The following is a 23,044-nucleotide window of genomic DNA, read 5'->3' on the forward strand; positions in this document are numbered from 1 at the left end:
AACAAAACAAAACAAAGGAAAGAAAAATGAGAGGCCAGGTGCAGTAGCTTGCTCCTGTGATCCCAGCTACTCAGGGGTCTGAGGTGGGAGGATCTCTTAAGCCTAGGAGTTTGAGGCTGAAGTGCACTGTGATTGTGCCACTGCACTCCAGCTTGGATGAGAGAGTGAGACCATCTCTGATGAAAAGAAAAACGAAGGCTATAGTTTTATAAGAGTATAAACTTGGGGCCGGGCGTGGTGGCTCACGCCTGTAATCCCAGCACTTTGGGAGGCCGAGGAGGGCAGATCACGAGGTCAGGAGATCAAGACCATCCTGGCTAACACAGTGAAACCCCGTCTCTACTAAAAATACAAAAAATTAGCTGGACGTGGTGGTGGGCGCCTGTAGTCCCAGCTGCTCAGGAGGCTGAGGTAGGAGAATGGCGTGAACCTGGGAGGCAGAGCTTGCAGTGAGCCGAGATCGCGCCACTTACACTTTTAGCTTGGATGACAAAGTGAGACTCAAAAAAAAAAAAAAGAAGAAGATTATAAACTTGGAGGTAGTACAATCTGGGATTACATCCTGACTCCACTATTTTCTTAGATATATTATGATAAAAATATTATACTCATATAAACTTGGAGAAGCTTTTTTCTTTTTTATTTCAGCTTTATTAAGGTACACTTTACATAAAAGTGATGACTTTTATGTTTAAAATTTGGTGGGTTTTGACAAAAGTATACAGTGTTACAACCATCACCATGATCGTAATAGAACATTTCCATCATTGGAAGAGCCTCTTAGCCTCTTTGAAACCCAGTTTCTTTGCATGTAACATAGAGATAAAAGCCAGCAACCTCGGGTGGCTGTATACACAGGACCTAATATATACAGTCCTTGGCACATAGAAGACATTGCTAGTGTTCTTATCATACTCATCATTTTTTTTCTCTTATTTTCTAGCTTCTGAAAGTTCTGCTGAAGACAGTGAGCAGGAAGATGAGAGAGGTGCTCAAGACATGGATAATAATGGCAAAGAGGAATCTAAGATTGATCATTTGACCAACAACAGAAATGATCTTATTTCAAAGGAGGAACAGAACAGTTCATCTTTGCTAGAAGAAAACAAAGTTCATGCAGATTTGGTAATATCCAAACCAGTGTCAAAATCTCCAGAAAGATTAAGGAAAGATATAGAAGTATTATCTGAAGATACTGATTATGAAGAAGATGAAGTCACAAAAAAGAGAAAGGATGTCAAGAAGGACACAACAGATAAATCTTCAAAACCACAAATAAAACGTGGTAAAAGAAGGTATTGCAATACAGAAGAGTGTCTAAAAACTGGATCACCTGGCAAAAAGGAAGAGAAGGCCAAGAACAAAGAATCACTTTGCATGGAAAACAGTAGCAACAGCTCTTCAGATGAAGATGAAGAAGAAAAATCAAAAGCAAAGATGACACCAACTAAGAAATACAATGGTTTGGAGGAAAAAAGAAAATCTCTACGGACAACTGGTTTCTATTCAGGATTTTCAGAAGTGGCAGAAAAAAGGATTAAACTTTTAAATAACTCTGATGAAAGACTTCAAAACAGCAGGGCCAAAGATCGAAAAGATGTCTGGTCAAGTATTCAGGGACAGTGGCCTAAAAAAACGCTGAAAGAGCTTTTTTCAGACTCTGATACTGAGGCTGCAGCTTCCCCACCGCATCCTGCCCCAGAGGAGGGGGTGGCAGAGGAGTCACTACAGACTGTGGCTGAAGAGGAGAGTTGTTCACCCAGTGTAGAAATAGAAAAACCACCTCCAGTCAATGTCGATAGTAAATCCATTGAAGAAAAAACAGTAGAGGTCAATGACAGAAAAGCAGAATTTCCAAGTAGTGGCAGTAATTCAGTGCTAAATACCCCTCCTACTACACCTGAATCGCCTTCATCAGTCACTGTAACAGAAGGCAGCCGGCAGCAGTCTTCTGTAACAGTATCAGAACCACTGGCTCCAAACCAAGAAGAGGTTCGAAGTATCAAGAGTGAAACTGATAGCACAATTGAGGTGGATAGTGTTGCTGGGGAGCTCCAAGACCTCCAGTCTGAAGGGAATAGCTCGCCAGCAGGTTTTGATGCCAGTGTGAGCTCAAGCAGTAGTAATCAGCCAGAACCAGAACATCCTGAAAAAGGTGAGAAGGAAAATGTGTATGTTGACTTATTTTAGGGTTTCCCCTCTTAAAGTTTCAATGATTTCACAGTATCTCTTGTTATAACGTGAGGCGATTAAGTGTCATATTTGTGTGAACATGGTAAAAATGGAAATTTTAAAGGTAATTTGAAAATGAATAGTGGAATGCATTTAAAAGCTTGAGAAGGCTTTAATATGCTTTGCTTGAGCCATCCATGACATTTTATTGTGGACCAGAACACATGCTAGAAATTGCACCCAGGCCCAAATCCAAACCTGTTTGAGAATTCATTATATGCAGTGGTTGACTATATGGCATGAGCAGCTTAAATCTATTTCTGTAACATTGTTTTTGCAATTGTAATATGCAGTTTCTCACGAACATTTTGATTTATTGACAGACCCCTCCACCCTTAACCAAATACTGTATGTAGGGGTTTGGAGCAACCAACTGTCCAGGCACTGCTTTCCTCAGACAACCGTGTCAAACTGATTTTCAAGCCTGACTAACTTGTGTGAGTTTGTAAAGGAATTTGATGCTTTCTTAGATGCATAGCTTCCAAATTGAAGGACCAATGTGTACGTTAATAACCTACAGTAATACTTTTTTGATTTTCCGTGAAATTGTTAAAAGTGGAAATTCAAATCGGTACCTTCCCAAAGTATTGGTGCCTTTCGATGGTGCCATAGCCATACTTCTGTCATCATTTTTCTTATAAACCACTTCATTCAGGTATCTTTAAATCAGTATACTCTAGGCTGACACCTGGCTTTAGAACACACTTTTCCATTGTAAAGACAGAGCACTGGAGTATGTTTTTTATATACCATAAAAGATTTTAGAATGCTAGCTTTAGGTTTTCAGCAAAGCTTAAAGAGATATGGTCTAGATCAAATTAGTTAATTCTATGTTTTCTCAGGAATTTTGACTTAAAACATTTCTGTTTTAAAATAAATTAAAAAAATACTTGCAATTAAATTGAAATGTTCTTTGCTTTTTTTCACATTTGCAAGTATAACTACTGTGATTTTATCTGTGCCATACTATCTCATGGAACTGAACTATCCAGGCATGACTCATCTTCAAAATGAAAGAATCCTTTATTTCAGAATATTAGGCTTTCAACAATAAGATTTTACTGGCCAGGTGTGGTCACTCACACCTGTAATCCCAGCAATTTGGGAGGTCTGGGAAGTCAAGGCGGTGGATCGCTTGAGTCCAGGAGTTCAAGACCAGCCTGGACAACATGGCAAAACCCCATCTCTACCAAAAATACAAACATCAGCCAGCTGTGGTGGCGCATGCCTGTAGTCCCAGCTACCTTGGGGGCAGATGGGGGAGAATCACTTGATCCCGGAAAGGCTGCAGTGAGCCAAGATCACGCCACTGCACTCCAGCCTGGGTGATAAAACAAGACCCTGTCTCAAAAAACAAACAAACAAAAAAAAAGAATAAGAAATGAAAGAAAAAAACAGATTTTATTGTTCTAGGTTTTTTGGGGTTTTTTTTTTTGAGATGGAGTCTCGCTCTGTCGCCCAGGCTGGAGTGCAGTGGTGTGATCTGGGCTCATTGCAACCTCCGCCTCCTGGGTTCAAGTGATTCCCCTGCCTCAGCCTGCTGAGTAGCTGGGACTACAGGTGTGTGCCACCGTGCCCAGCTAATTTTTTGTATTTTTAGTAGAGATGGCATTTCGCCATGTTAGCCAGGATGGTCTCTATCTCCTGACCTCATGATCTGCCTGCCTTGGCCTCCCAAAGTGCTAGGATTACAGGCGTGAGCCACCGTGCCCAGCCTATTGTTATAGTTTTTAAGAGGTTGTATCCTTATTACGTTCCTAATATCTTACAAAAGATTAAAATTAACAAACAAAAAAAAAAAGACGATATCTTGTCTGCTAATAGACTAAGTCAACACTGCCCTTTTGAATCTTAATCTTGACTAGGTTAATAATTGTGGAATTTGAAAGCTACTCCTAAATTTAGGGTAATTTATATCTCTTTAGAAATAATTGTTTGTTTGTTTTTTTCCAAGTTTACAGTGATAAAGTCTTTTTCATGGCTTAAAAAAAAAAAAAAACAAAAAAAATTGTTGTTTTTTTTTTTTGAGACAGAGTTTTGCTCTTGTTGCCCAGGCTGGAGTGCAGTGGTGCAATCTTGGTTCACTGCAACCTCCACCTCTAAGGTTCAAGAGATTCTCCTGCCTCAGCCTGCTGAGTATCTGGGATTAACGCCTGGCTAATTTTTGTATTTTGTTTAGTAGAGATGGGGTTTCGCCATGTTGGCCAGGCTGGTCTCGATCTCCTCACCTCAGGTAATCCACCTACCTTGGCCTCCCAAAGGGCTGGAATTACAGGCGTGAGCCACCGCGCCCAGGTAGAAATAGGTTCTTAAGCACCTATTTCACATGGCCACATTTTAATAAATTTACTTATTATGAATATTGGAGAGTCCCTATTATATCACAAGTTAAAATTTAAGTTTTACTATTTAGATGTAGTTTTTTCCTCTTAATTTACTCTACATTTAAGGTTTTTATTTCTTAGTATCTGAACACTTTAGAATTAAACTCTCTTGGAGAGAAACCTGACAATTATGATTCTGTGCTTCAGTATGGTCAATATCTACGTCTCCTTTGTGTTTCACTTAAATTGTTATATTAAAATGACATTAGGTGGGTTCACATACTTGGTGTAAAAAATAAAAAAGAAATATTAAAAATTTAAAAAAGTATTAGGAAAAGTTGTAAGTAAGATTATATGACCCATTAAAAAAAAAAAAGCTAGGAAGTTGCAGACAGTTAATTACTTGTCTTGTTTTTGATCAAGGAAGTTAGGTTTTATACACAGAGGGTTGATTTAGTGTCTGAAATTGGAACTGAATGGAGATAGTACTTTATTAGTCTCTAGAGAAAAAAGCTTATTTTATATAGTCTGAGAGATAACATATATGAATTAGACAGAAATATAGCAGATGCTAAGGACCAAATGAGTAGTATAGAAAAATGCTACAGTTCAGAGTAGTGATTCATCAGTGAAGCCTGGAACATCTTAGTGAAGATGTAGGACTTGGGCTAGTCCTTGAAGAAAAGGGAGACATTTATTTGTAATGTTTTGCAATAATTTCCCACCAAGAAGATGAGACGTTTTTTAGAACTACTATGTTGGATTTGTAAATGGTATGCATGTTAACCAAACAGTGCCCTGGGAGCTTAGTTATTCTTGACATAAATTGGTAAAAAAAAAAACCAAGTATGAATTACTGCTAAAATTTACCCCATTAATATCATTATATCATTTAAAAATTATATTACTATGATTATAAGACATAGTGTCATTAACATTTTAACCTGTGATTAAGTCTTAATATTTTGGTTTTATTGAATCTTAACAAATTTCAGTTTTTATTTTCAGCATATACTTGTTTTTTAATTACTAGGCTCATAAACTCCCAGTACTATATTAAGGACTATTTTCAATTTATATCTGATTTTTTTAAAGAAGGATGTGCATACTTTGTTTGCCTTTTTAAAAACCCTGACTTTTATTATGTACAAGAAATGAGCTTCCATTAATGACAGTTTATTTAAAAATTGTAGTAATTTCTGTGACAACTTATAAATGTCATAAAGAACATGTAGTTTTGGATTGTTCTATGTTTCTAAAATGTGGAATTAATTTATACCTAGGGAATGTTGGATTTTATTTTGTGTTACTTAATTCCTTTCCCTTCATAGCCTCTACAGGTCAGAAAAGAGTGAAAGATGCTCAGGGAGGAGGAAGTTCATCAAAAAAGCAGAAAAGAAGCCATAAAGCAACAGTGGTAAACAACAAAAAGAAGGGAAAAGGCAGTAAGTGTGAAATCTCTAATTTTTAAAATATAAAAATAATAGCTGATAATTTTACCCCCAGTAAGAAAATGGTATTCAGGGTATGGGATAGTGGATAGTACACTATTTTGATTTTGTCTGTACACTCAAAAAAAAGTCACACAGATTCTGTAAGGCTACTTGCTTTAAAAAAAAAAAAAATGCACTAGGAGAAATACCTAATGTAAATGACGAGTTGATGGGTGCAGCAAACCAACATGGCACATGTATACCTATGTAACAAACCTGCATGTTGTGCACATGTACCCTAGAACTTAAAGTATAATAATAAAAAGAAAAAAGAATTTCTGCAAAAACAAACAAAACAAAACAAAAAAACACAGGTTTTCTAATCTTAGGTAAATTCTAGTTTTAAGCAAGTTGGTGTTATTCAGCGGTGGTATTGATTGCTGATGAAAAATCAAGTAATCTGTTTTTGAAATAATAGCCAATATATTATAAACATCAACATATTTGTTACCTTTGTATTCCACAGTTCTTTTCACTTGCTATAAAATGTATCACACATTGTGAAATATTTCAACTATATGTTATTTTTATTACAGTGAAATTGATTGCTTAGTAATTCTTCAAGGCAAAATCAGCATAGAAGTATAACAATCAAGATAACTTTAGAACTATAATTCCAACAACTCCAGTCTACAACATTTATCTTTGGTACCCTATATTATGTGACCTGAGAGTAACTACAAACAATACTTTTTGCTAAGTATGCTCCAACTTTAGCAACGACTCCGTGCATCAATCCACAGAAAATATATATACTGTATTTCTTCTGAGGGCTGCACATTTTATCTCTCTTTTGTAGACAAAGTAAGAAGCAGAAAATATGTAAAGAATTTTTTTTCAGGTGCCCCACACTGACCTCCTGCTGCTCTTCCAGGAGACTCCTGCCACCTCCACTGCCTGACCTTTGCTAGCAGCCGGCTTGGCTGCACTTCAGTGCAGAAAAGGGTTATTCGGCCAGCTCCCCGAGGTTCTGCTGAGCCCATATGACTTCCAGGCGGTGAATATGGCGTCCCTGGGGCCCCGGGCGGCTGTGCTCAGCAAGGCCATGAAAGCCAGGCTGAGACAGTCCACTGCATAGAGTGGGGCCAAGCCTTGGGTGGCTTAGCTAGTAGTTGCCAGGGATTCCAGAGCAGCAGTGGGGGAGCTGGGAGGGAATTTGTGTATATGTGTCAACCAGTGGTGGAGTTTCTTTATTCCCAAAATTTCACAGTGGGAGGAGTTGCTGCTATCTACCTTTACTATTTGGAATAATTTCTGGCTTTGAGAGTTTAACTCCTTTTTTTTTTTTTCTTTTTTTGGTGATGTTGTTAAGTGAAAAATCAGTAAATATATGCCAAATCAGTCAGTCATCAATTGTTTGGTGTAACTGGTAGGATATTTAAAGTGTTTTTTCTTTCACTGTGATGTTTTTGTCTTCAAGAGTTTACTATTTAAATGACATTTCCTAGGAGAGCTCATCTTCAATGAGTTATTTAGTATATTCATATAATACAGAGATATAGTGTTCTCCCATTTTACTTATTGGGATTCTGCCATGGTAAATCAGAGTTAACCATTCTAGAGAATAATTTAGTAACATGAATTAATTCTGATGGAATCTAAACTAATACTTTGTATCCAGAAAGAGGTTATCTGTGGAAATACTAATTCCATCACCTACCTGTTCACATGGTAAGCTGACAAGGTCAAGTATTTCCATTTCAGTGCTGAAGTTTAATTAGCAATAGCAGTTGTAACATAATTGTTACATAGACTTCTGAATTGTTCATAAAATACTGAATATTTTAATAGGGTGAAACTGATTATTTTAGTCAACCCACAGCATAGGAGTTAAGAATAATTTCATTATACATGTCAAACTTTAGAGTTTATTCCTGAGGAGTTCTTTATTGAATATGATGATTGTGCATCATTATTTGTTTGTGGCCAAAGGAGCAGGAAAATGTTGCATATACCCAATGTTACATATTCATTGTAGAGGTTTCTACAATTAATCATTTTAAAAGATGTTATATTTTACTTTATATATTAACATAATAGAGTAAAAAGCCATTCAGATGATTACTGTATATTTGACAGTCTACCAAGCATAATGATAGATTAGTGCGAGTGATTTTAAAAGTATATATATTATTGGCAGTTCAGGTAAGAAGAGTTTTTTGTTTTTGCTTTTCCTAAGGTGCTGCTGCATTTGTATGTGATTTTCCAGGTTTCTAGGCAGGTTGTTTTCTGTAGGACTAAATTCAAATGGCTAATTTTAAATTACCTACTAAAATCTGTGACAAATTTATTGTTACATTTTTGTTTATTAAATCTTTTCTTTCTCTTTCAGCAAATAGTAGTGATAGTGAAGAACTTTCAGCTGGTGAAAGTATAACTAAGAGTCAGCCAGTCAAATCAGTTTCCACTGGAATGAAGTCTCATAGTACCAAATCTCCTGCAAGGACGCAGTCTCCAGGAAAATGTGGAAAGAATGGTGATAAGGATCCTGATCTCAAGGAACCCAGTAATCGATTACCCAAAGTTTACAAATGGAGTTTTCAGATGTGTAAGTGACATGTTAAATTGCCAAGCATACAAACTTCATCCTAGTAACTCTTTTTGTTTTGTTTTGTTTTTGTTTTTAGAGACAGAGTCTTGCTCTGTCACCAGGCTGGAGTGCAGTGGTGCGATCTTGGCTCACTGCAATCTTCAGCCTCCTGGGTTCAAGCCATCCTCCTGCCTCGGCCCCCCGAGTAGCTGGGATTACAGGCTTGCGCCACCACACGCAGCTAATTTTTTTGTTTTTAGTAGAGACAGGGTTTCACCATGTTGGCCAGGATGGTCTCCATCTCCTGACCTCATGATCCGCCTGCCTCGGCCTCCCAAAGTGCTAGGATTACAGGCATGAGCCACCGTGTGTGGCCTTTTTTTTTTGAGACAGAGTGTCTCTGTCACCCAGGCTAGAGTGCAGTCCAGTGGCATAGTCTCTGCTCACTGCAACCTCCATCTCCCTGCTTCAAATGATTCTCCTGCCTCAACCTCCCGAGTAGTTGGGATTACAGACGCCCACCACCACACCTGGCTAATTTTTTTGTTGTTGTTGTATTTTTAGTAGACATGGGATTTCACCAGTTGGCCAGGCTGGTCTCAAACTCCTGACCTCAGGTGATCTGTCCGCCTCGGCCTCGCAAAGTGCTGGGATTTCGGGCATGAGCCACCATGCCCAGCCCCAATCCTAGTAACTCTTCATGCCAATACTCTGAAAAAGAGGCTTTACCAAACTTAATAGATGTACTAATGAATTGCAATGTATAGGCCTTATTTGGATCCCGATTTGAATAAATAAATTGGTTAAAGAAAAATTTTAAGGCAGTTGAGGCAAATGCCAACATTGACTAGATATTTCTGATATGGCTGGGCGCAGTGGCTCACGCCTGTAATCCCAGCACTTTGGGAGGCTGAGGTGGGTGGATCACGAGGTCAGGAGTTCGAGACCAGCCTGACCAGCATGGTGAAACCCCGTCTCTACTAATAAAACAAAAAATTAGCTGCGTGTGGTGGCGCGCGCTTGTAGTCCTAGCTACTCAGGAGGCTGAGGCAGGAGAATTGCTTGCACCTGGCATGTGGAGGTTGCAGTGAGCTGAGGTCGTGCCACTGCACTCCAGCCTGGGCAACAGAGTGAGACCTCATCTCAAAAGAAGAAAAAAGATATTTCTGATATGATGTCGGTAATTTGATTTAAAAGTATCTGGTGTTAGGGGTGAGGAATGGTTAGGGGTGCAGATGATACAGGTTTTGCCATAAATTGATGATTACCGAAGCTGGATAATGAGTACATGGGGTTCACTATCCTTCTCTCTATACTTTTGTATATGTGAGAAATCTTCATAAATCTTCATTTAAAAAAAGGTATATGTATATATATATATGTTTTAGGTATATATATATTTTAAATAGAGATGAGGTCTCATTATGTTGCCCAGGGTAATCTTGAACTCCTGAGCTCAAGACTGAGCTGATCCTTCCACCTTGCTTCCCAAAGTGCTAGAATTACAGGTGTGAGCCACCACACCCAGCCAATATGTATATTTTTTTAATACTACTCTAGAGTTTTTCATACAAGGAAATATCTTAAGTATTCTTAGGAGATTGAAGATTGCTTTAGAGCTTTTTAAAATTGCTTCTAATTTAAATTGTTTTACACACTCTTTAAAAAAACCTAAAAAATAACAGAGAACAGAAGAGAAAAATTTATCCACAGTCTTGTTACTCAAAAAGTGTGTACAATTTAGCATTTTGGTGTCTTTCCAGGTTTTTTGTTTTGTTTTGTTTTTGTGTTTTTGTTATTTTTAGACAGAGTCTCACTCTGTTGCCCAGGCTAGCATGCAGTGGCACAATCTCGGCTCACTCCAACCTCCACCTCCCAGATTCAAGTGATTCTCCTGCCCCAGCCTCCCGAGTAGCTGGGATTATTACAGGCACCCGCCACCATGCCCGGCTAATTTTTGTAGTTTTAGTAGAGACAGGGTTTCACCATCTTGGCCAGGCTGGTATCGAACTCCTGACCTCGTGATCCGCCTGCCTTGGCCTCCCAAAGTGCTAGGATTACAGGTGTGAGCCACTGTGCCCAGCCCCAGTTTTATTTTTAAGTGTGATTTTTTACTGTGGTGATACTGTATATGGATGTGGATATATGTAGATCTTAAGGTGTTTAATGCTGTACATATTCATTCAACAAATATTGTGCATTTATTATGTGCCAGGCATTGTTCTAGGCTAGATAAAAAATTTGGAAAACAAATATTTTAGAAGCCTTAGTTTTTTAGTTCATCTGCCTCAACCTTATTCAGCAGCCATGCTCGATGTTCTCTCCTTTATATGTTAAAATTTTCTTAAAAAATGTCTATTAATGAAAGCTTTAAATTTATAGCGGACCTGGAAAATATGACAAGTGCTCAACGCATCACAATTCTTCAAGAAAAACTTCAAGAAATCAGAAAACATTATCTGTCATTAAAATCTGAAGTAGCTTCCATTGATCGGAGGAGAAAGCGTTTAAAGAAGAAAGAGAGAGAAAGTAAGTATTTTTACTTTATTTTTATTTATTCATTTATTTTGAGACGGAGTTTCGCTCTCGTTGCCAGGCTGGAATGCAATGGCGCAATCTCGGCTCACTGCAACCTCCACCTCCTGGGTTCAAGCAGTTCTCCTACCTCAGCTTCCCAAGTAGCTGGAATTACAGGCATGAACCACCAAGCCTGGCTGATTTTGTAATTTTTAGGTAGAGTCAGGGTCTCGCCATGTCAGTCAGGCTGGTCTCTAACTCCTGACCTCAGGTGATCTACCTGTCTTGGCCTCCCGAAGTGCTAGGATTACAGGCGTGAGCCAAGAGTACCCTGCCAGTATTTTTACTTTATTTAAACATAAACCAGAATTTCTCACTCTGCAGTTAGACTGCCATGACTTTATAACTGTCTATTTTCAGGCAAATTTTTTAATTTCTTTGTCTTATTTTCCTCATCTCTAAAGTGAAATAAATTACTCAAATAAAAAAAATTATTTCAGATCATAATATTCACTTTCATAGAGTTTATACTCTACCAGAAACTTCCTAATAAGATAATTTCAGATAGTGAAAGCACTATGAAGAAAATGATGTTAAGGTAGTGATTGGATGGGTTACTTTAGATTACAAATGGTCAGCATATTTTTGTTGATACCTGAATGACATGAGGAAGTGAAATAAATTAAAATCTGGGAGGAGGCCGGGCACAGTGGCTCACACCTGTAATCCCAGCACTTTGGGAGGCCGAGGTGGGTGGATTACCTGAGGTCAGCAGGTCGAGACCAGCTTGGCCAACATAGTGAAACCCCGTCTCTACTAAAAAATACAAAAAATTAGCTGTGCATGGTGGCAGGCGCCTGTAATCCCAGCTACTTGGGAGGCCGAGGCAGGAGAATTGCTTAAACCCAGGAGGCAGATGTTGCAGTGAACAGAGATCATGCCATTGCACTCCAGCCTGGGCAACAAGAGCTAAACTCTGTCTCAAAAAAAAAAAAGACATCTATCCAGAAATTCCTTCTAAACAATATTTTGTAAATATAGTCACCACAAATTCTTTATAATGAATGATTTTGCTAAATAGAGCCTCTCTACTGGGTTAGCATTAAAAGTCAGTTCCTAAATATTATTTTAAGAAAAATCCATAGGAAAATGCTTATCCTGGCTACCAAAGAAATGCAAATCAAATAAGGTATCATTCTTTTTTTTGGAGATGGAGTTTTGCTCTGTTGCCCAGGCTGGAGTGCAGTGGTGCGATCTCAGCTCACTACAACCTCTGCCTCCTGAGGTCAAGTGATTATCCTGCCTCAGCCTCCCAAGTGGCTGGGATTACAAGCATGCCACCACGCCCAGCTAATTTTTTATTTTTAGTAGAGATGGGGTTTCACCATGTTGGCCAGGATGCAGGATGGCTCAATCTCTTGACTTCGTGATCTGCCTGCTTCAGTCTCCCAAAGTGCTGGGATTACAGGCATGAGCCACTGTGACTGGCTCAAATAAGGTATCATTCTTACCAAAAAAATTAAAACTAAAACCAATGCAGGAACAGTGTAGTGAAATTCATATAAGTTATGAGTTGTAGTATAGTAGAATACTACTCAACTTTGAAAAGGATCTGTATGTACTGATATGGAACAATCTCTTAAAATATATTGTTTAAAAAAAAGTCAGACACTGACCTATGCTTCCACTTGTGTGTGTGTTTTTGTTTTTTTTTTTGAGACGGAGTCTTGGTCAGTCACCAGGCTGGAGTGCAGTGGCGCGATCTTGGCTCACTGCAACCTCTGCCTTCCAGTTCAAGTGATTCTCCTACCTCAGCCTCCCGGGTAGCTAGGACTATAGGTGCGTGCCACCATGCCCAGCTAATTTTTGTAATATTATTATTATTTTTTGAGACAGAGTCTCACTCTGTCATCCAGGCTGGAGTGTAGTGGTGCAATCTCGGCTCACTGCAAGCTCCGGCTCACTGCAAGCTCCGCCTCCCTGGTTCACACCATTCTCCTGCCTCAGCCTCTCTAGTAGCTGGGACTACAGGCGCCCACCACCACACCCGGCTAATTTTTTGTATTTTTAGTAGAGACTGAGTTTCACTGTGTTAGCCAGGATGGTCTCAATCTCCTGAACTCGTGATCCGCCCGCCTAGTCCTCCCAAAGTGCTGGGATTACAGGCGTGAGCCACCACGCCCGGCCTCCACTTACGTTTTTAAAGGGGTTGCTATATCTACATATTTTAAATTTGCATATCATATCTCTAGATTCTAGAGATAAAATTCCTGTAGAACAGGGGTTGCAAACATTTTCTGTAAAGAGACAATAAATATGTTAGGCTTTGTGGGCCATATGGTCTCTGTAGAAACTACTTATCTCTGCCATGGTAAGTGTGAAATCTCCCATAGGTAATATGTAAACAAATAGACATGGCGGTGTTCCAGTACAATTTTTCTTTCCAAAGACAAGTAAGCCAGATTTGCCCCTGGGGTAGTTTTTTTTGCCAGCCTTTCTTCTAGTTGTAATGAATATGAATCAACTGGTAACAATGGGGAAGGGAATTTTCGTGATTAGGAGGTTCCTGGATGAAAGGGAGATTTGCTTTTCTATCTTATTACCCCTGTGCTGAATGAATTTTTTAAATCTGTGCATGTATTTAAAAATATTAATTTATGAACACTAATTTATAACAATGAGAGAGGCCGGGCGCGGTTGCTCACACCTGTAATTCCAGCACTTTGGGAGGCCGAGGCGGGCGGATCACCTGAGGTCAGGAGTTCGAGACCAGTCTGGCCAACATGATGAAACCCCATCTCTACTAAAAATACAAACATTAGCCGGACATGGTGGCACATGCCTGTAATCCCAGATACTCAGGAGGCTGAGACAGAAAAATTGCTTGAACCCAGGAGGCAAAGGTTGCAGTGAGCTGAGATCGCACACTGCAGTCCAGCCTGGGCAACAGAGCAAGACTCCCATCTCAAAGAAAAAAAAAAAGGAGGCTGAGGCAGGAGAATGGTGTGAACCTGGAAGGTGGAGCTTGCAGTGAGCCGAGATCACACCACTGCACTCCAGCCTGGGCGACAGAGCGAGACTCTGTCTCAAAAAAACAAACAGGCTGGGCGCGGTGGCTCACACCTGTAATCCCGGCACTTTGGTAGGCCGAGATGGGCGGATCATGAGGTCAGGAGATCGAGACCATCCTGGCTAACATGATGAAACCCCATCTCTACTAAAAATACAAAAAAATTAGCCGGGCGTGGTGGCGGGCGCCTGTAGTCCCAGCTACTGGGGGGCGCTGAGGCAGGAGAATGGCATGAACTCGGGAGGCAGAGCTTTCAGTGAGCCAAGATCGAGCCACTGCACTCCAGCCTGGGCAACAGAGCGAGACTCTGTCTCAAAAAACAAACAAACAAAAACAAAAAAACGAAAAAAGGAAACAATGAGAGACTTCCTCTGATGAAAATAACTAATGTGTTATTTGCTTTGTAAACCTAGTGGAGGAGAATGCAACAGTTGAGCTATGCACTGTTTTGATCCAACTTGAAGAAGCAATTAAGCCTCCCATTCTCGTCACCATTTACATGTACAATAAAACTCCTAAGTACAGAAAGATGGAGGGATTAGGAGGGGACAAATGATTTTTGGATGGATTGCAGATTTTTCCTGTTTTGATACTTGTTTCAGTATTACAAAAAGTGTATTCTATATTTTATTTCTGTGTCTTGTAGACTAGGCACAGTTCTTTCCCTCTTTGACCCACGCAGGAGCCTTCCCTGGTCTGTCCTTTTCGTTACTTCTGTAGTTGGGCACTGTCTAGCTTCTTGAGCTACACTAGCTTTTCCTTTCTTCACATTGTAGTACTGTGAGAATTGACCACTGTTGTTGTAAGCTAAATGATTTTGGACAATACGGCGGAATTTTATTTCAGAGGACTAGTATTTTCTGTCTATTGTTAGACATAAATTTTTATTAAGCTCTTGGTTTGGTCTCCCTTTTCCTTAGGTGCTGCTACATCCTCATCCTCTTCTTCACCTTCATCCAGTTCCATAACAGCTGCTGTTATGTTAACTTTAGCTGAACCGTCAATGTCCAGCGCATCACAAAATGGAATGTCAGTTGAGTGCAGGTGACAGCAGGACTTGCTAAAGCACTTTGCACTTAATGGCTGTTGAGGGCCACTTTTTTTTTTATACTGCACAGTGGCACAAAAAAATATCAGACGAGCACTATTTTATATTTAAAAATTGTTTCTTGACAAGCTGACTTGGCACTTAAGTGCACTTTTTTATGAAGAAAAAGTACAATGAACTGCTTTTCCTCAAGCAATAATTGTTTCCAACTTGTCTGGGAATTGTGTGTCTGGTAACTTGAAGGCCTTCCACTGTGGCAAATGGAGGCTTTTCACTGCCTGTAGAGACAATACAGTAAGCATAGTTAAGGGGTGGGTCAGAACATGTTAAGATAACTTACTGTATATGTATTCCCTTGTATTTTGTTAAAGCTGGAACATTTGATATTTTTCCATTTATTTATGAAAAAATATGAACCTATTTTCATTTGTACAAGGTAATTGTTTTTTAAAGCAAGTCACCTTAGGGTGGCTTTAATTGTATAAGTCAAGCACATGTAATAAATTCAAAACCTGCAGTTAACAGGATATTAGACATCAGTCCTGGTAACCAAATATTAAAGATTCTCTTTAAAAAAGACTGAACATGTTTACAGGTTTGAATTAGGCTAAAAGGTCTTGCAGTGGCTTTTCATGGCCCTTCAAATTGGAATGGAACTACTGTACTTTGCCATTTTTCTATAAATCAGTATTTTTTTTTAATTTTGATATAATACATTGTGTGAAAAAAGAAAATGGCTAATAAACTGTATTAAATCTTAAACAATGTATAAAGATTGTACTTAGCCAGTTCAAAGTGTATATTTATTCATAATGAATTATAACAGTTATATTTTTGTGTTTTCTTGTAAATGTTTCTTTTCCCTTAAATACAGATAATTCATTTGTATTGCTTATTTTATTATGAGCTACAACAAAAGGACTTCAGGAACAAGTAATGTATTAGTATGGTTCAAGATTGTTGATATGAACTGTCTCAAAAGGATGGTGGTTATTTTAAATATAAATAGCTAATGGGGGTGGTAGGCCTATAAAATTAAATGCCTTGTATAAAATCCAAAATGAATGCAAAATTGTTTTCACTTGTATTGACTTTATGTTGTATGATTCCAATCTCTGTTCTGTTTGGCACTTGTATTTAATTCTTCACCTTTGTAAGACATTTGTATATTGCGGATGTGTTCATTCAAGCTATTTAATATCTGGCACTGTTAATACACAGTACTTTATTGTACAGACTGTTTTACTGTTTTAATTGTAGTTCTGTGTACTTTTTTTGGATGGGGCTGGCATGTTTTCTTTGTTTTCTGGCAATACGACGTGAGAATTTCAATGCGTTTTGTTGTAGATGCTAACGTGTCAGAATCCTTTACATTCAACTTTTCTAAGAAAAGCATTTTCAGTCTTGTAGTGTGTGCTTACAGTAACTAATTTTGTTGAAAATGGTTTCAAGTTATTAAAATTTGTACAGGACTGTAAAGATTTGTTGACAGCAAAATGTTGAAGAAAAAAAGCTTATAGAATAAAAGCTATAAAGTATATATTAGGATCTGCAAACAATGAAGAATTATGTAATATATTGTACAAATGTAAGCAAAGGCTCTGAAATAAAATGCCATAGTTTGTGAATCCTTGATTTTTGTTTCTAAAAGATTTAGTAATTTTAGTTCATTTCTGTATGTGATGACTGACTGGAACATACATATCCAGCACGTATTATCACAAGGGATTAATTGATACACCAAAAAGGGAAGATTCTACCTATGAAAATTAAAAGTCCATTAACCAGATAAGGAATGTATTAGGCATTCTTTTTTTTTTTTGAACACAGAATCTTGCGCTGTCGCCCAGGCTAGAGTGCAGTGGCGCAATCTCAGCTCACTGCAACTTCCCACCTCCCGGGTTCAAGCAATTCTCCAGCTTCAGCCTTCCGAGTAGCTGGGATTATAGGCATCTGCCAGCACTCCTGGCTAATTTTTGTATTTTTAGCAGAGGCAAGGTTTCACCGTACTGGTCAGGCTGGTCTCAAACTCCTGACCTCATGTGATCCACCCACCTTGGCCTCCCAATGTGCTAGGATTATAGGCATGAGCCAACACACCCGGCCTAGGCCTTCTTTTATCTTTGCACACACTATTTTGCTTGAGTCTGAATTTAAATATTTTTCTTATCACTTGTAGAATTGTCCAAATTTGAAAATTAAGTTGTTTTTTTTTTTAATTTAACACTTGAAACCATTACTAGCAGCTTTTAAAAATTTTTAATTTAGTTAGACCCTTCCGGGTCTTTTATACTTCAGTGTGTTCTATTGCACATTGCAATCATCTGGACATTGTTAAAAGTATATTCAGTACTCACACCCCACTCCCAAGGAGTTATATTTAATTGGTTGGGGGTAGTACCTGGATGTTGATCTTTAATTTTTAAAGGTCTCTAGTGATATTAATATGCATCTGGGTTGAGAAACACTGCTTTGCTGCAAACTTTTAAAAATCTATAATCTAGTTTTTTGGCCCCACTTATTGGACTTTCTACCAACAGAAAACCTTTCTTGGCTGGGCGCAGTGGCTCACGCCACTTTGGGAGGCCGAGGCAGGCGGATTACAAGGTCAAGAGATTGAGACCATCCTGGCCAACATGGGGAAACCCCGTCTCTACTAAATATACAAAAAAAATTAGCCGGGCGTGGTAGTGGGTGCCTGTAGTCCCAGCTATTCGAGAGGTTGAGGCAGGAGACTGGCATGAACCTGGGAGGCGGGGCTTGCAGTAAGCCGAGATCGCGCTATTGCACTCCAGCCTGGGCAACAGAGCGAGACTCCCTCTCAAAAAAAAAAAAAACCTTTCTTTAATACAAAGAGAGGCTGGGCGTGGTGGCTTAATGCCTGTAATCCCAGCATTTTGGGAGGTTGAGGCAGGTGGATCACCCGAGGTCAGGAGTTCGAAACCAGCCTGACCAACATGGTGAAACCCTGTCTCTACTAAAAATGCAAAATTAGCCGGTCGTGGTGGCGCATACCTGTAATCCCAGCTACTAGGGAGGCTGAGGCAGGAGAATTGCATGAACCTGGGAGGCGGAGGTTGCAGTGAGCCGAGATTGCACTCCAGCCTGGGCAACAAGATTGAAACTCCGTCTCAAAAAAAAACAAAACAAAACAAAACAAAAAAAAAACAAGACAGGAAATGAACTTTTTTAAGGCCTAGAAAGCTTAAATACATATTTTTAATGCATCTTTGTGGTGGCCCTTTATTTTCACAAAAATTAGTTTAAGGGATGATCTTTTAAGTCTGTGGAACGGTGCTTCCCAAAATGAATTCCTAGAATACTGGTCCCTGGAAATGCTCTGGGAATTTATAACCAAATATATTTTGGGAAATCTATGTATAGCACATTCTTTTCTTAGAGAATCACAGTGTTTGCATATTAAAAACTTTGAGAAGGCCTGTGAAGAGATACCTGCCTAAATAACTTCCTTTACCCTACTGTTTTCAATCCTACCTAATCATGAAACCCTGTTTTTTGAGGAGCTTTTAATATCACGTACTGAGTATGTTATAGAAACAGTGCTGAATAGGGGAATTATTCCAAATTTTGTTGGAGTCGAGATTTATGCCTTTGTGCCTCTCTGTCTTGCCTGCCTTCTTGTTCTACATCCTACCTTCTTAAGAGGGTTTGAGGATTTTATTGAATTAGTAGAATTGACCTATGTATACTTCTGGTCACCTAAACTAGACTTTACTAAGTTAGTTTACAATTGACATATTAAGATGGTATGTTTTCCTTTTCTTTTTTTTCTTTTTTTGAGACAGAGTCTCGCTCTGTTGCCCCAGGCTGGAGTGCAGTGGTGCAATCTTGGCTCACTGCAACCTCTGCCTCCCAGGTTCAAGTGATTCTCCTACTTCAGCCTCCCGAGTAGCTGGGACTACAGGCACATGCCACCGCACCCAGCTAATTTTTTGTATTTTTAGTAGAGAGGGGTGTTTCACCGTGTTAGTCAGGATGGTCTCGATTTCCTGACCTCGTAATCTGCCCGCCTTGGCCTCACAAAGTGTTGGGATTACAGGCGTGAGCCACCGCGCCCGCCCAGGATGATAGGTTTCTTAACGGTGTTCTCCAAAACGTTTTTTTTCCTACTGAAAAAACTTTAGAGTGGGGTCTTGTTAATTTCTTTTTTTTGTTTGTTTTGTTTTGTTTTAGACAGAATTTTGCTCTGTCGCCCAGGCTGGAGTACAATGGCGCCATCTTGGCTCACTGCAACCTCTGCCTCCGGGGTTCAAGTGGTTCTCCTGCATCAGCCTCCCGACTAGCTGGGATTACAGGCGCCCGCCACCATGCCCAGCTAATTTTTGTATTTTTAGTAGAGATGGGTTTTCACCATGTTGGCCAGGCTGATCTCAAACTTCTGACCTCAGATGATCCACCCACCTCGGCCTCCCAAAGTGCTGGGATTACAAGCGTAAGCCACCGCACCCGGCCTCCTTTTTTTTGGAGACGGAGTTTCGCTCTTGTTGCCCAGGCTGGAGTGCAAATGGCGCAGTTGCTGATCTGAAACTCCTGGGCTTGCATTCCTTCCATCTTGGTCTCCCAAAGTGCTGGGATTATAGGCGTGAGCCACCTTGTCCCACCATGTCCTCATATTTTAAAAAACTCTCAAAGCGGTCAGTGATCTCTAAATGGTTAAAAACAGCACTGAACGGCAATGAAGATAATTTTAAAACTATCTGCAACCACAGCTGCTTTCGCAGTCTGTTTTCTTCTGTAAGTATCTGCTACCTAGCTGGGCACGGTGGGTCATACCTGTAATCCCAGCACGTTGGGAGGTCAAGGCGAGTGGATCACCTGAGGTCGGGAGTTCGAGACCAGCCCGACCAACATGGAGAAACCCTGTCTCTATTAAAAATATAAAATTAGCCAGGTGTGGTGGTGCATGCCTGTAATCCCAACTACTCAGGAGGCTGAGGCAGGAGAATTGCTTGAATCTGGGAGGCGGAGGTTGCAATGAGCCAAGATCGTGCCACTGCACTCCAGCCTGGGCAACAAGAGCAAAACTCCGTCTCAAAAAATACACAGAATAGAATTCTATAATTCTAGAAATATAGAATATAATTTCTTCACTGGACTGGATAGGACAGATTTTTGAGTTGTATCGCATTCATGTATGGATAAGCTTTCTTCATCTTTGTGAAATAAGAAGATCAAGATTATGGGAAACCAAAATAAGGGGCCCAGTAATCAAAACTCAGGGCCAAGCAGTTGAATATTGTGGATTTTTTTCATAAATTTCTCTGAAGGGGGAAGTAAAAGTCATATATATTCCCAGTCAACTTGTGTCGAGTAGCTTTCAAAAAGCTAGGCTGTCCCCAAAAGACTCAAAGTCAAATCCTGGCTGGATGCAGTGGCTCACGCCTGTAATTCCAACCCTTTGGGAGGCCAAGGCAGGAGGACTGCTCAAGCTCAGGAGTTTAAGACCAGCCTGGGAAACACAGCGAAACCCCCATCTCTATTTACAAAAAAAAAAAAAAAAAAAAAAAAAAGGCCAGGCACGGTGGCTCACACCTGTACTCCCAGCACTTTGGGAGGCTGAGGTGGGCGGATCACAAGGTCAGGAGTTCAAGACCAGCCTGGCTAACATGGTGAAACCCGGTCTCTACTAAAAAAATACAAAAATTAGCTGGGCATGGTGGCATGCACCTGTAATGCCAGCTACTCGGGAGGCTGAGGCAGGAGAATCACTTGAACCTGGGAGGCGGAGGTTGCAGTGAGCTGAGATCACGCCACTGCAGTCCAGCCTGGGCGACAGAGTGAGACTCTGTCTCCAAAAAAAAAAAAAAAAAAAAAAAAAAATTAGCTGGGCATGGTGCTGCTGCCTGCAGTTCCAGCTACTCCGTGGTGGGAGGATGGCTTGAGCCCAGGAGGTCAAGGCTGCAGTGAGCCGTGATCTCACCACTACACTCCAGTCTGGGTGACAGAGCAAGACCTTGTCTCAAAGAACAACAAAGTCAAATCCTATTTTGCCACTCAAACTATTGAATGATTTAACTAGTAATCTTTTATTACCCTGAGAGTCAATTTAACAAATATTCACTATGTACAGCTAATAGAGACACAGCATACATGACAAATAAAACATAATCCTTACTGTCTTGCCTTTACATCTAAAGAGACTGTAACTAACACTAAAGCAGACCAAAAATGATTATAGTAAGTACCATGGGGGCTTGGGAAAAGATAAGATCCCTATTGTAAATAGCAAAGTTTTTTTTTTTTTTTTTTTGAGGCAGGGTCTGTCACTTAGGCTGGAGTGTAGTGGTGCGATCACAGCTCACTGCAGCCTCGACCTTCCAGGGCTCAAGAGATCCTCTTGCCCGAGCCTCTCAAAGTGCTGGGACTACAGGCGCCGAGCGCGAAGGTGCCCGTCTAATTTGTTTTCTGTAGAGAATAAGTCTCGCTAGATCGACCAGGCTGGTTTCAAACTCCTAGTCCTCACGCAATCCTCCCGCTTCGGCCTCCAAATGTGTTAGGATTACAGGCGAGCCACCGCGCCTGGCTGCAAAGAAATGCTAAGTTAGACAGTATCTGAGGTAGGCCTTGAAGGATGGGCATTATTTTGCAGAAGGGGAAAGAGGAGGGCAATTACAACAGAGGGGACAGGAATAACAACTGTAGAGGCGGTGGAGAAAGCAGGCTGGAATGTCAGGGGCTGGAGGGAGATGAGTCTGGGAAGACGGGCTGAGAACACCTTGAAGCGTTCTGAATGCCAAGTATCTACTTTTCCAGATAGAATAGCAGGTCCGCATTACAATCTTTCGAATTGTATGTTGACGTGACTCGTTAGAGTTGTGGTCTTTATTTTGGAATAATGTCATGTTTCAGAAAAGTTGCAAGAAGAGTACAAAGAATTCCTTTGTACTCTTCACAGCGATTAGCAAATTGTAAACACCCCACTGCGTTCACCCCCAACCGCATTTCTTGCCAAACCTCCCTCCCTCCTTTTCAACAAGTCGGTATTCTACGTGTTTCTCCCTCGGCTTGGGTGGACACCCCGCTCCTAGCCTGGCTGATTCTTCACACTGCAGGCTTCAACCACTCCCAGAAGACGTCCTTCACTCCCAAAATGAGGCTTCTCTGAAACGGCGAGGACCACCAACCGACGGGAACAAACCCGCTCCCTTACCGAGCACCTTCCTTCACCGCCGCCCGGCGGCCGACTGCCGGGAGGGGCGGGGGCGTGGCCAGAGAGCGGAAGTGCCCGGAACCCGGAAGTGCGAGCTCGCGCGCCCCTGCCGTCTGGGAGTCTTTGGAGTAAGAATGGCCTTGGAAGGGATGAGCAAACGGAAGAGAAAGAGAAGTGTCGAGGAGGGGTGAGTGGCGCGCGGCACGAGTACCTGGGGAGGGATGTTGTACGTTCCCTCGTGCTGGCGAAGCGGTGGTGCGTGGCGTGGCTGAGTTTCTGGTGTCCGTTTCTAGAAAGAACCCTGACGACGGCGTTCGCGGGAGTCCGCCGGGAGACTACAGGGTTGGACAGGTCGCCAGTAGCTTATTCCGCGGCGAGCACCATTCCAGAGGTGGCACCGGTCGGCTGGCGTCCCTCTTCAGTTCTCTGGAGCCCCAGATTCAACCCGTGTACGTGCCTGTGCCTAAAGTAAGTCACTGGGCTTTCTTCCCGAATAGCTCGTTAGAACCACTTACGTACAAAACAGTCTTCTTACCTACCGCGTGAAGTGTGATTTCTAAAGGGGGCAGACAGGATTCATTTTAAGTAACCTTTCATGACTCTTACATACCACTGAGAGAGAAGAGATGCTCATTTAGAAAGACTAAATTATGGCTTAG

The 23,044-nt window shown here is 40.7% G+C and overlaps 2 protein-coding genes across 12 annotated transcripts in view; both read left to right on the top strand.

Moving 5' to 3' along the window:
- Window positions 1-16,849, top strand: part of ARID4B (AT-rich interaction domain 4B) — a 160,428-nt gene extending 143,579 nt beyond the window's left edge. For 4 of the 6 annotated variants that reach the window (XM_063670896.1, XM_063670899.1, XM_063670903.1 and 1 more), the window contains 5 exons: window positions 944-2,155; window positions 5,888-6,001; window positions 8,382-8,597; window positions 10,962-11,108; window positions 15,087-16,849. In XM_063670896.1, the coding sequence (XP_063526966.1) occupies window positions 944-2,155; window positions 5,888-6,001; window positions 8,382-8,597; window positions 10,962-11,108; window positions 15,087-15,214 (1,817 nt within the window). In that variant the 3' untranslated portion in view covers window positions 15,215-16,849. Of the gene's footprint in view, window positions 1-943; window positions 2,156-2,555; window positions 2,670-5,887; window positions 6,002-6,890; window positions 8,360-8,381; window positions 8,598-10,961; window positions 11,109-15,086 lie in introns of those variants that run through there. The other 2 variants (XM_063670906.1, XM_063670910.1) reach the window with 2 other exon arrangements.
- A 4,366-nt stretch (window positions 16,850-21,215) lies between these two features.
- RBM34 (RNA binding motif protein 34) overlaps window positions 21,216-23,044 on the top strand; it is a 29,070-nt gene continuing 27,241 nt past the window's right edge. For 5 of the 6 annotated variants that reach the window (XM_063670972.1, XM_063670960.1, XM_063670975.1 and 2 more), the window contains exons 1-2: window positions 22,293-22,572; window positions 22,679-22,853. In XM_063670972.1, the coding sequence (XP_063527042.1) occupies window positions 22,520-22,572; window positions 22,679-22,853 (228 nt within the window). In that variant the 5' untranslated portion in view covers window positions 22,293-22,519. Of the gene's footprint in view, window positions 22,573-22,678; window positions 22,854-23,044 lie in introns of all 6 variants that reach the window. The other variant, XM_063670953.1, reaches the window with a different exon arrangement.

The sequence above is a fragment of the Pongo pygmaeus genome, chromosome 1 (assembly GCF_028885625.2).
Source record: "Pongo pygmaeus isolate AG05252 chromosome 1, NHGRI_mPonPyg2-v2.0_pri, whole genome shotgun sequence".
In the NCBI taxonomy this organism is placed as follows: domain Eukaryota; kingdom Metazoa; phylum Chordata; class Mammalia; order Primates; family Hominidae; genus Pongo; species Pongo pygmaeus.